This window comes from Lepus europaeus, chromosome 12 (genome assembly GCF_033115175.1).
Source record: "Lepus europaeus isolate LE1 chromosome 12, mLepTim1.pri, whole genome shotgun sequence".
Taxonomy (NCBI): domain Eukaryota; kingdom Metazoa; phylum Chordata; class Mammalia; order Lagomorpha; family Leporidae; genus Lepus; species Lepus europaeus.
The window spans coordinates 40879958-40892993 of record NC_084838.1 but is presented as its reverse complement, the minus strand read 5'-3'; the positions used below and the strand labels follow the sequence as shown (position 1 = coordinate 40892993).

At 53.3% G+C, this 13036-nt stretch overlaps 2 protein-coding genes across 12 annotated transcripts in view; one reads left to right on the top strand and one right to left on the bottom strand.

The window, feature by feature from the left end:
• UBE2R2 (ubiquitin conjugating enzyme E2 R2) overlaps positions 1–4213 on the top strand; it is an 87619-nt gene extending 83406 nt beyond the window's left edge. Inside the window, exon 5 of the mRNA XM_062208072.1 lies at positions 843–4213. Coding sequence (XP_062064056.1) covers positions 843–1062 — 220 coding nt within the window. The 3' untranslated portion in view covers positions 1063–4213. The remainder of the gene's footprint in view (positions 1–842) is intronic.
• Positions 4214–4978: 765 nt separating this feature from the next.
• The window catches only part of UBAP2 (ubiquitin associated protein 2), a 113950-nt gene continuing 105892 nt past the window's right edge, over positions 4979–13036 (bottom strand). For all 11 annotated transcript variants that reach the window (XM_062208060.1, XM_062208063.1, XM_062208062.1 and 8 more), the window contains 10 exons: positions 10118–10310; positions 9227–9318; positions 8929–8976; positions 7338–7416; positions 6924–7129; positions 6546–6645; positions 6351–6458; positions 6155–6222; positions 5880–6071; positions 4979–5790 (listed from right to left, as the gene is read on the bottom strand). In XM_062208060.1, the coding sequence (XP_062064044.1) occupies positions 5695–5790; positions 5880–6071; positions 6155–6222; positions 6351–6458; positions 6546–6645; positions 6924–7129; positions 7338–7416; positions 8929–8976; positions 9227–9318; positions 10118–10310 (1182 nt within the window). In that variant the 3' untranslated portion in view covers positions 4979–5694. The remainder of the gene's footprint in view (positions 5791–5879; positions 6072–6154; positions 6223–6350; positions 6459–6545; positions 6646–6923; positions 7130–7337; positions 7417–8928; positions 8977–9226; positions 9319–10117; positions 10311–13036) is intronic.

Below are 13036 nucleotides of genomic sequence, written 5' to 3'. Positions count from 1 at the left end.
AAGCCAGGAGCCAGCAGCTTCTTCTGGGTATCTCACGTAGGTGCAGGGGCCCAAGGACTTGGGCATCTTCTACTGCCTAGCTAACAAGTGTTCAAGATCCCAGGCTTCAAATTCTGCTGTGTTCACTTATCTCAGCAGCCCCCCCCCCCTTTTTTAAAGATTTATTTATTTATTTGAGAGAGATTCATCTTCCATCTGCTGGTTTAGTCCCCTAAAGGCCATAATGGCCTGAGCTGGGCCAGACTGAAGCCAGGATCCAGGAGCTTAAATCCAGGTCTCCCATGTGGTCAGGTGCTAAATTTTTGAATCATCACCTGCTGCAAAGCCTTTGGTACAGTACAAGGTATCGTTTGGAAAGCAGAGTCCAACGGAACTTTAATTAACTTAGGATCCATCTTCAAAACTGATCCTTACCGGCCGGCGCCGTGGCTTAACAGGCTAATCCTCCGCCTTGTGGCGCCGGCACACCGGGTTCTAGTCCCGGTTGGGGCGCCGGATTCTATCCGGTTGCCCCTCTTCCAGGCCAGCTCTCTGCTATGGCCCGGGAGGGCAGTGGAGGATGGCCCAAGTGCTTGGGCCCTGCACCCCATGGGAGACCAGGAGAAGCACCTGGCTCCAAGCTTCGGATCAGCGTGATGCGCCGGCCGCGGCGGCCATTGGAGGGTGAACCAACGGCAAAAAGGAAGACCTTTCCCTCTGTCTCTCTCACTATCCACTGTCTGTCAAATAAATAAATAAATAAATAAACAAATCTTTAAAAAAAATATATATATATGAAGGTATTTAAAAAAAAAACAAACTGATCCTTACCGTAGAGAATTCTTGTGTCATCCTCTTTTCAGGAAACAGGTTTCAGCCACTAAGGCCGAAGCAGAAAAGGACGGAGTGAAGGTCCCCACAACCTTGGCGGAATATTGCATCAAAACTAAAGTGCCTTCCAATGACAACAGCTCAGATTTGCTTTATGACGACTTGTACGACGATGACATTGATGATGAAGATGAGGAGGAGGAAGATGCCGACTGTTATGATGATGATGATTCTGGAAATGAGGAATCGTGACGCGATCCTTCTGTGCCCCTGTACTGCCCTGCCTTCTCAGGCCAAAGGGAGGGGAGCAAGTGGGGACCTAGCAGTGGCCCCTCAGCAAAAACCTATTCACAGGGGGTGGGAAAACAAACACAGCTCCTGCTGACTCCCCTTATGGATCTCAGTTTGCTCCTTTTTATGGACCTTTAATGGAGAGAAAATAACCCTCCACAGAATGTCTGAATTCTTGCATTCTTTACCCTTCCATCACTGTATTGATTCTTTTTTTCTTTTCTTTTTCTTTTTTTTTTTTTAAATGACAGCAACCCAAACTCCCACCTCACATCGTCTCTGCAGAATGTTCACAGCAAAACACGTTTGGTCTGTTTTTAGATTCTTGAAGAATTAAATAGTCTTTCAAGATGTTTAATGTGTTTTAAGCTGGGAACCCATTTGGAGTTCATAAATGCTGCATATACTGGGTAGCAAAAGAAAATGGAAAAAAAAAAAAAAACCCACAAAACAAACTTTACAAATTTGCCAAGGTTTAGCTGCATTTACATTAGTGTGTGCGCATTTGTTCAGCCCCATGGTGGTGAATTTTGTTTCTTTCCCTCCCTAAGGCTGGGATGCAGTGGGTGTCAGGGACTTGACGCTAAGTCTGAATCTCATGAAATGTGCTCCTTTAGCCTCCCTGAAACCATCCTAACATGGAGGCCTCAGCTACTCTGAGGAAAGGAACTAGGTTTTGTTTTTTGAAATTGATTGGGATCTAAAGCCTGAAATAAATATTCATACTTTACATAGAACTGAGCACTTGGTTGCTATTTATTTTAAAGGCAGGGTTATTTTTTTCCCACCAGGGGGTGGGGTGAGTGGGGAGGAGGTGGGGATTAGAGAGTGTGGATTTTTAGTGATGGAAACAATTAGAAAATCACTATGCCAATGTTGGTTGATGCTGCTGGGGAAAAAGTCAACACTACTGGTGCCCACTGTTGGGAGAGGAGACCCCTGTCTTACATGTAACAAAGCCTTCCCTCCAGTACACTCTCATGGGGTTTGTTTTGTTTTTAAGTAGCCACTTTTAATTACTCAGTATTAATCCTAGGTGCATGTGTTAAGATTTTGGTTTTCATTGAGCTGCTTATCCTGGTAGTGATAAATGTGGATGTGTGAGATATGAGTGACTGGTTCTCACTTTCTTCATTGGATGTGATCTGGACTTAATTTTTCTCCCCTTTCAATGTATTTGGCTGTGAAATACAAGCAGAAACCATGCATGGAGCTTCCCCCAGGCTTTTCTGTCAGGGCCAAGGGAATCGACTGCAGGCATTTCCAGCCACACGAGGCCGAGACACCTTCCTGCTACGCAGTTGCTTCAGCTTTGATTTCCCAGGTCTCAATCATACACTGCTTCAATCAAAATTGATATCCAGCAGCCTTCACCAATCCAAGAACTTCAGAACTTGAAGGTGAATTTTGTTTGTTCTGGGGGTATGCCAGTTCATAGGAGGGCAGTACTGTTTGGGGAAGACTACTGTACTACAAAATTTTTGGAAAGAACTATATAGCAAGGATTATAGTTTCCACTTAAGATCCCTGTGCACTAGTGTCATCTTTTTATAAAGATCATAGCTCAGAAAGAACCAAAAGGCAGACTGGGGACAGGGGTAGGATGAATCCTAGAATGGTCAGAGTAGGCGATGCTTTACTTCCTTAGCTCCTCCTTCCTTTCTGATCTCAGGGTTTTCATTCGCTCTTCAATCTTTCCCAAACATAGCTATTTCCCAGAGCTCTCTCTGGCCTCTCAAGTTTGGTCTGTTTTAAATGGGAATGTGTGACGTGCTAAGGTCCTAATGGGACACTATTGAACCTGGATGATCTCTACCGAGTCAGGGTTGCTCCTTATATTCCTGAATCTACTAATTCCAATCAGATTCAGGGAACAGAGCAACTGAGTGTGGGCAATAGTCTCTTAGGTTGTCTGACTACAAACTCATAGAAGGATGTTCAGAACTAGCTTTTTAATCCCCCAACTACTCCAGATATCCTGCAAATATTCTGGAGCCAAAGCTTCTTACGATGCTCTCTGAATCACCTACTACGCCCTTCCCAAGTTTACAGCCAAGAGCTTGGTCTTAGTCTCTCGGGGCCCTAAAATAAAGCCTTTCATTTTTACCGCTAGAGCATCTCTCACCCAGGGCAGCTGGGCACCTTGGCATTGTGGGAGGCGCTGTGCTGCACAGTCCTGGCCCATCATGCCCTGTTGGCCTCTGTTGCACTTTGACTCAGGGAGCCAGAGAGCCAAGTGGCAGTTGTTCTGACGGCCCCTCAGGTGTTGAGGACAGGGTCAGCCTCTGATGAGAAGTACCATCAGTTCCAGAGACTTGGGCTATGTTGACTTGCCACAGGTAGACATTTTGATGGTGTAGCTGGACTAGAAAATCCAGATGCTGGTTCCAGAGTTCTGTCCATGAGAGTACAGTCTATCAAAAAATACTTGAGTAATTAGGTGGGGGAGGGGAGGGAAGTAGAGGTCTCAGGCTCGAGCCGGAACCTTGGCGAGTACAGCTGTGCTGAATTTCCTATGACATGAACTCGAAGTCCTGCATTTTTTGTTCTCATTGAGGCCTCACTGGATGCTCTTCATTTCCGTGTCTTCTGAGGCGGGTGGAGAAAGCATAACACAATATCATGATTCCGTTGCTGCTTCTCTCAAAAGTCTTCCCCCTCTTTTTCTTATCATTCCGGAGTTCTTTTCTACTAGACACATGTTTTTGTAGTTCCTTCCTTTCCTTTCCTTTCCCTGGCAATTGCTTCTTTACTTGCTGGTTTCCTTATGTTTGGGGCACGCATAGCAAGACATTGGAAGGGGGAAATGTATAGTTCTGTGCTGAAAATTAACTCTCCACCCCTCCCATCCTGATAAACAAGGTTTACATTTACAACTACAATGATCCAGACGCAATTTTCAACTACTCTGAAACCAGCAGGACAGCATTTGACTTTAATAGTTTTCTTAGCTGAAATTGTAGATGTTTTTTCTTCAGTTTAACTTATGAGAAAAGATTATCTGATGCATTTTGTGTTGACTTCCCCTTTAGTGGTTTATTTTGTCTTTTTCTGCCCATCTGTCTACTAATAAAATGTGAAATAAAATATACCTGTATTGCTACTTCCCCATGGGATGACCCTCTTCATTTTTTCCCTGTGTTAAAATTAAAAGGTGGTTTCAAGATTTCACTGCTGCCCAGGACTGGCTGAAGAATTACAGTAATTCTCCCCCCCCCCCCCCCCCCCCCCCCCCCCCGCCAAACGAGAACTCCTGGCTTTCCTGCCTGGAAAATAGCCATCTCCAGTCCTTACAAGCTTTTAAGGATGGTTCTGAAAGACATGGCCATTTGCTACAGTTGATTCTGAAATAAGAGTACAGTTGTCATTTGTGTTCCTAACGTCACAGTGCGGGATAAAAAGTCCCTCCCTTTTCTCACTTCACTTGTGAGCATCTGCCCTTTATCCTAAGCAGGTCCTAACCTCAGCTGTGTTACCACAAACTCTGATAGCAGTGAGTGGCCCTGAAGTGGTGATTCAGGCCCTGAGCCTGAGCCAGGTCAGAGAGCATCTGTCTCCTGCTTGACAGCACACTCTGGCCGGCCGGCCTGCCCAGAAGGGAATGATTGGTTGGTTGGAACTTTGAGCAGGTATTTATAATATGCAGACTCAAGTTATCTGTTCGATCCAGCCCGACTGCCAATCAAGATTGTATTTGGTTGATAAAGATAACTTCTTTACTCCTGATGACGGGGCCCTATGGAAAAGCACGCTAATGTGAGGTTTGTTCAGCCCTAGCTCTGAGGACACATTCAAGCCCTTGCAGCCTGTTGAGATCACAAACCACGCGCAGTCTGCCTTCGCCCTCAGTCAACACCACACAGAGACCATGCATGCTCTCAGAATTTTATTAGGTGGAGTTTGGGCAAGATAAAACCCCTGAAACGGTCACCCCTGGCTTAGGACAACTGGACTAGGAACTTTTGCTTGGAGACGTGCTTTCATGGAGGCGAAAGCGTCTCTGATTGCTAAAGGGGAGCTGCCTGGCTCGATGTCTCGGAGCCCCAGCTCAGACTGCTTTTAAAGTGGTCAACCAGAGAGGCGAGCGTCTGGGGACCACACTCGGCCCGATGCAGCAGCCCCTGCTCGAGATGAAGACTAACAGGTTGCCCAGGTTTTTGTTGGACAGGTTCGGCAGAAGGGACGAAGACCAATGACAAAAAGGACCAGTTTCTCGAAGACAGGGGTATGAAGGATGACAGGGGAAGACAGCGGTTTATAAGGGAGCGAGATCAGTTGTGATTCCTCGTTGGTACCTGACCTGGAAACCCAAACTAGCACCCCACTGGGCAGGGGAGCTACGTGGAAGGCCCAAATTAGGCAGGACGGGTGCTTGAAGGAGAGAGCAAAATGGGCTGTGCAGCTGCATGGCTCTCCCAGGTTCTATCACATTTACAAATACATACATAAATACATTACATACAATAGTCTGGGCGGCAGGCTCCCCAGAGGCCCGGCTGACAGTTACACGTCTCAGGAGTTCTAGGCAGGGCACTGGGCTCCCAGGAGTGCTCCATGTAGGGAAGCCCTACCCCAGCCCACCCGTCTTCAGGTTCAGTTTGTCCAGTATGGAGAGTTGCCGTAGGTGGGTTTGGAGGCTTGAGACTTGGGCTGCAGGGAGCTGGGCTGGCTGCGCTGACCCGAGCCACTCTGGGGAGGGAGGGAGAGGAGAGAAGGCTGTCAGGGCTGGAACAGAATCCATGGCCCAGGGCAGGGTGGCTGCCTCCATCACTGCTCACCTGGGCGTCCTGCGGAAGGTGGTGGTGCAGCAGCTGGGAGTGAGGCTGCTGGTGGGGCGGCAAGATGTGCAGGAAAGGTGGGGGCGCATAGCCAGGGGCTGCCCCAGGGGCCAGGGGCCCGGTGGAGCCTAAGGCTGAGGGCAGGTTGAAAGGTGGAGGGGTCCCTGCATGAAATCCCTGCTTGTCAAACGTCTGCAGTGTAAAGGAAACAATGGTGACAGTCAGGGTGGGCTGTGCCTCCCACCGGCTACTTCCCCACCTTCATCCTCCCTCACCTGAGTCTTGTTGTACACAGAAGCGGACATATCGGGGAGGCCAGTGGTGCTTGAAGACACTGAGACCCCTAGGAGGAAAAGCAGCGGTTTCCCACAGCACTGCATGCGGCTCCAGGCTCCCCCACCTCCAGGGGCAGTCTTGGGGTAGCTCTGCCTGTGAGGGCATCAGGTCTTGGAAATGAGGGGCAAACACTACCTTTGCCAGACCCAGAACCTGCAGACTTGCTGGGAGCCTGCGGTGATCCACCATAGCCAGCCTTAGGGTAGTCTCCCGCCGCCGTCCCCTGGGCCAGGTCGTCATAACCTAGCGTTACAGAACACCGGGCATGTGTGAGCCCGGCCAGCGTGTCCCCCAAGCCCTGTAACTCTCCCTGCCAAGAGCTCCCTTCACCTGTGCCGTAGCTGTGCTGGCCATAACCACCAGCTTGCTGGAAGGGGGTGCTGGGGGTGCTGAGGTTCACACCATGCTGCTTGGCCGACGCTGGAGGGACCTGGAGGAGCAAGCAGGGGACGTGTTAGTGCAGGAACGAGATGAGGACCCCTCTGCCTCAGCACCTGGCATCAGGTGACAAGTATACCCAGTGGGACCCATGTCTGCATTTGTTTAACACATGCCAGACCTTAAAACAGAAGGGGAAAGTAGCCCCTCCTGGACCAAACGGTTCCTGAGGGCTCTCCCAACTCAGCCCACCCCACCCCACTAATGTGCCTCATGACTGGAACAGAGGTCCCAAGTTTCGGACTTCATCGCGCACCGGCTAATACTCACAAACATGGTGGGCCCATACTGGAAGGCACTGGGCACGCCCGTGTAGTAGGGGAGGCCAGTATAGCTGTAGCCAGGCGGCAGCGCAGGATTCAGAAAAGGCTGCTGCGCTGTGTGGTGGGTCTGGGACTGGCCCTGCTGGGGCTGAGCTAGCGTGGTGGGGGGCGCAGGGGAAGCAGAGTCACCTCGGCCAAACTTTGTGACATCACCTAGGAGAAAGGGGCACTGACTTGGTCCGCTGCCCCTTATCCAGCCGGGGCGCGAGCAGGACTGATAGCTGCCGCCAGAACGGGGCTGGCTGCCGGCTCACGTGCGGCAGCTGAGCGCGCTCAGCCCTTCTAGGCCGATTTCCAGACTGCAGGCTCAGACACAGACCAGGCCCCCACTTCCCGCAGCTCAGCCACGGAGCCGACTAACCTGAATACGGATTATTAGCTAAACTCCCGTCTCGGCTGGCGAGGGCTGTGGGGGCGGCAAAGGGAATTCCGTAGTAATCCTAGGAAAGACCAGGGAGGCTCAGTCAGTGAATGACCTTGCCACACGCCCAGCCCGGCTGCACAGAGAGTGCCAAGTCACGGGTGCCCACTGGCGTGTGTGCAGACCTGGCGGAGGCCCAATCGCACAAGTGCACTTCGTACAACTGCTGAGTGCTGCAAGCTGAACCAAGTTCACCGGCTCCTCATGTGTGACAGACTCAAAAGAGCAGCTAACAGCAAACTCAGCAGGGAGGTGCTTAAAGGGTACAGAAGGTAGGCAACAGGTGTAAGAAGGGCTCCAAGCAAGGGACCACGCTGGCACTGCAGAGGGCATGTGGGACGATGGCAGATACAGCACGGGTGGAGATCAAGGAGCCCTGCCCCGACCCATGCTCTTTCCTCAGGGGTCGAGAGGAAGCTCTTGGTCTGTCCTGGACCTGTAGCCAGCAGTGGGCCATCACTCACACAGGCTTCCCGGCAGCGAACGACGCTCCCAACTACCTCTGCCCCCCTCAGCACCCTCAGCCTCGAACCCTTAGTGGGAGGCAGGACTGTGGAGGAAGCCCAGAAGGGGGCGCCCTTCCACAGAAAATAAGAACATTCTGAAGACCATCACCAGGCCCAAGGATGGCAGAGATTTAAAAAAAATGACAAGGGAAAGGGGAACGTTATCTCAAAAGGCAGACTTGGCCAGATTTGCTTTAAAGTATCACGTGACAAAAGGAAAAGGGGTCCTGTGAGCAAAGGCGGCATGAATGTGGGGGCTGGCATTCCACCACGCAGCTCCCAGGGTCAGTACTCGGGGCCACCTCCTGTAGAGCAGGGCCGAGGGCCTGGGGCACCCTGGAGGTGCTGCGGGAAATGCCAGCAGCCCCCACCCCGAAGACCACCGGGATGCACGCACGGAGGCAGAAGAGTGAGGAAGGGCAGGTAGCACATCACTGGGGAGAAACTCCTCCCGCGCAGGGGACAGCTGTGTGCAAGTCACTTCACCGCTCACGGATGCCCTGGCAAACAGCAGCCGTCTAGGACCAAGTCCCAGCAGCCGGCAGGCCTGCTTTCCCCTCCTCTGTTCCACGATCCTGTTGCTGTGGCTGGCCCGGGACCCCATGTGGGTAGGAAGAGTCTGAACCCCAACATCAGTGAGGCTGCAACCACCAGGAAGACTCAAGAGACTCCTTACAGACTGCCCGCTCCAGCCAGCCACTCAGCTGGGGCAGAGGAGCGACCCCAGGCCGCCTCACCCCAACATCCTCCAGGAGGCAGGCGTGAAAAAATTCCAGGGCCAAGTAAGCAGCCTGCCTTCCTGGTGTCACGCGGCTTTTCCATCAGTAGGGGAGGGGGGACGGACCTACATTCAGTACGGGGCATGGCCAAGGCCAGGTTTGCCCTTGGCAAAACCTCCCAATAGAAACAAGCTTCTCAAAGGTGGAGCACAGTGGAGCTGGGCGAGGATCCGAGCCAGGCAGGGCAGCAGCGAGGGCCAGCGTGCGTCTGAATCCCCACTAACCCTGCCACGCAGCTCCACTCACCACTGGCAGCCGGGACTGCAGCATCTGGAGCTCATCGTAGCCATAGATCTGCGTGAGGACCAGGAAGGGCACGTCAGGAACCCAGGCCCATCTGGGTACCCAAATAAGGGGCAGGGGCAGGGGAATGGGACACCCCCCCCCCCCCCCCCCAGGAACAGGACTAGGATGAGCTGCCGTGGGAAAACCTTGTTTGGAGGTTAGATGGAGGAGGACCAGGCAGAGCCGACTGAAGGAGAGGTGGACATTCCCTGACCTCCCTCCCAGGAGCCTGGCGAGCTGGGACCGGGGGTGGGCTCACCGGGTAGGCAGGAAGCAGTCCTCCAGGGCCCACGAGGTACTGGCTGTGCAGCAGAGGCGGCACCCCCTGGGGTAAGTTTGGGGGTGGCTTGCCTGCAGGGAGACCAAAGAGTAAAGCGGCCGGCTCAGAGCGAGCCACCTCTCTGGGAGGAGCCACAGGTACCGAGCGCCCGCCTCTCTGGGAGGAGCCACAGGTACCGAGCGCCCGCCTCCCTGGGAGGAGCCACAGGTACTGAGCTCCCCCCCCTCTGGACAGGGGCAGGCAGTGGTGGGAGATGCCATGGGGCGGGGCGTGGCGTGGCCCCAGCAGACACAAAGCGCACGCCTGCGTTTTCAGGATGTTTCAGCCGCAGAGGGCTCCGTGCCCAGGGAAAAGCACCCTCCTTCACAACGCCTGATGGCCACACTGGACTGAGCGCAAGCACGAGGCGGAGAATTGGACCCCATGACAGGAGCGGCGGGGGGTGGGGGGGTGGGGGGGGGCATGCAGGCCAGCAGGGGTCGTCAACGCCAAGGCGGGCTCGGTCTGCTCGGCCACACAGACGGCCTGGCTCTGGCTGAGCATTGGACACAGAGGTGGCCAGAAAGAGCCTCTAAATCACTGTGTCAGCTCTGCTCCAGAGTTTGAACAAGGACAACAAAGTGTAGGGAGCCGGAAGCATGAAGGCTGCCCCCACTCCTGCCCAACAGGAGCCCGCCCAGAAGACAGAGCCACGGTCCCGCACAGGGCTGTGAAGGATCCAGCCCGAGGCTGCCGGAAAAGCAAGTGGGGCGATGGAGGGCCTGAACGCTGGCTGCCATGCTTCTGCGGCCAGCCCCGGGGACCACTCCCTGCAAGCCAAGCACTCAGAGTGCAGGTGCAGGGAACAGGAAAGGCCCGCGCGGCACCTACCTGAGGTCACCAAGGGCGCGGCCCTGGCGCTGCCGGGCGTGCTCACAGTGCTCCCGCCCAGGCAGAGGCCGCTGGCTGTGTTCACGCTACTGGGCAGGCTGGCTCCTGAGGTCGTGGTGTTCGAGGCGGAGGTGGCTGCCGCTGAGAAGGTGGCTGGGGATGGGAGGGGAGCGGCACTCTCCACACCAGCATGCTGGCAAAACAAACAAAAACAAACATGCTGGAGACAGGGGAGGGGCTGGAAGAGCCTGGCCAAGCTTTTGGCAGGTGCCATTTCAACTAGGTGGTGACTGAGGTGTGGCTCCTTGAAACGCTGCTAGCTTTGGCCGTCAGGATGGGGTTCAGATGCTGAATATGCAGATTAAAACTGAGCTCTGGGGCGCCAGCGCTGTGGAGGCCGGTTTGGATCCCTGCTGCTCCACTTCCGATCCAGCTCTCTGCTGTGTCCTGGGAAAGCAGTAGAAGATGGCCCAAGTCCTTGGGGTCTTGCACCCACGTGGGAGACCCAGAAGAGGTTCCCTGGCTCAGCTCTGACCATTGTGGTCATTTGGGAACTGAACCAGTGGATGGAAGACCTCTCTCTCTAACTCTTTCAAATAATATAGGACAAGAATCCATCTCCTGGAAAAGCAAACAGTCTCCTAAGAGTTGACCACAGGGCCACAGCCAGCCCAGCCCAAGTCAGACACTTTTGGGAATTTCTTTCAATTGAGCTTCTTTGGCTACCCAGCCTGGAAGCCATATGAGGGTAAGAGGCCTTGCTCCAACACCTGCTAATACCTTTCGGGCCACCAATGCCCCACAAGGGCCTAGCTGGAAGGCCTGGCTCAAATTGGCCTACCCACCAAGAGCCACCTGGGACAAAGGGTATATAACCCAGCAGCACGCTCTGTAAGGCCCTCGGTCCCAGGAATCCAGGCCAGCAGCACCATCTGGACTTCCAGCATTGAGGGAGAAGGTGCAGGAGGGACACATTTGGGTCGAAGGAAGACCCGAGCAAGTCGCAGACAGCTCAGTAAGACCAACACCAGTCTCCAAACCAGCAGGTGTAAAATCACAGAAGAAGAAACTCCTAAAGGATGGCCTCAGGAAAAAGGAAAGGGGCCCAGCGCTCCAACTCCGGCCATCCTGTCTCGCAGCCATCCCTGCCCATGGAAGCACTGCTGTTAGGGCTCTAACATCCAAAACAGGCTCATCAGGGCAAAGACAGCTGAGAGCTTGGTTCCCTAAAACTACCAGGGACTCAGTCTTCAACACAGAAAATGGGAGGGGGTGTGTGCATACACACACGCATGCACACACCTGGGCCTAGGCCACCTAAGTCTTGGCAGGAGCCAGATTTCTCACCCAAGACCACCTGCCACTGACCCTCAAGAGCTCAGAGCCAGAGAAGGGAAAACGGGCGCCCACATCCATCTAAGAGGTGCCTGCCGGAGGCCTGGCGGTTGACTTGCTGAGAGGAACTTGGGGAGTTGGAGCTCCCACTGGGACAGACTACGAAGGACAGGAATATATCTGCCCCAAACAAGCAAATTCTAGAACAAATCTAAAAAAAACACTGGTACCTCCAGGAAAAAGGCTTCCTAACATACGTGTGTGTGTGTGTGTGTGTGTGACAAGTGTTCGGTGCCTTGGGTAAAACGCCACATGGGACACCTGCCTCCCAAATTGTAGTACCTAGATTCACGTCTTTTGATTCCAATACAGCTTCCTGTTACTGTGCACCTGGGGAAGCAGCAGATGACCCAAGTAGTTATGTCCTTGCCACCCACACAGGAGTCCCAGATGAGCTCTAGGCTCCTGGCTTCAGCCTGGCCCATACCACGCCTTCCACACATTTGAGAAATGAATGACTGGATGGAAAGTCTCTCTGTGTCCATCTTTTTCTCTATGCCTTTCAAATAAATTTTAAAAAGGAATCTAAATTTTCAAATAGACATTCAACTGAAAATGCCATGGGCAAGTCACTGTCTCCTAGCATACCAGGCAAGGATGCATCTTTGATAACACCGGGAGGCGCTGTGGAGACCCAGGACATGCCACTCACGGCCAGTGGGTGGCACACAGGTCAACATCATGATGTGGGGCCAACTGCACACAAGTGCCTTGTAATCTCACAGCCAGGAATTAGCCTCCAACACAGCTGTCCACGTGAAATACATGCAACAGTGTCTGTACCATCAACAGTGAGAAAACGCTCCCGATGGAGGACTGCTGAAATAGCAGGATCCGGTCTGAAGGGCAGAGACAGATCCTCCATCCACAGACTCCCTCTCCACTGGCCGTGACAGCTGGAGGCTGAGCAAGGCCAAGACAGAGGCTGTAACTCTCCTGTCTCCCACGTGGGTGCAGGGCCATCTTCCGCTGCCTCCCCAGATGCATCAGCAAGAAGCCGGATGCAGAATGGAGCGGCTGGGACTTGAATGGGCACTTGATCTGGGATGCTGGCGTGGCAAGTGGCGTAAGGCTGGCCTTTGATTTTCTTTTTTATGGACAGATTTTTAAAAGTGCTCAAAGAATTAAAAAAAGTACAGGGGAAGAACTCAGCAGGTGAGAGACAAACTTTCCAATATTCATCTTGTTAGAATATTTAATCCCGTGAATGTACTGGCAGGTAACAAGGCTGCCACAATGACAAAGTACAGGACCCAGTGGACCATCCTGGATGCGGCAGTGTGGGTCATGTGACACGGAGTTCTCTGCCGAGACACGGAGTGCAGCACGAGGGACACGTGGGAAGCCACACGGGGCTCAGGTGAGCTGCATGGCCACGCGCCTGCCACTCGGCTCTTTGGCAGGTCAGCGCGCTCAGCGCGGCCTCTGCTGCTGAGGCGCTGTCTGTGAGGTCTCCACAGAGACAGCCGCCTCCTCAGGGCGGTTCTCTCTGACTTGGTCTTTGGTGGAGCCCAAGCCGGAATC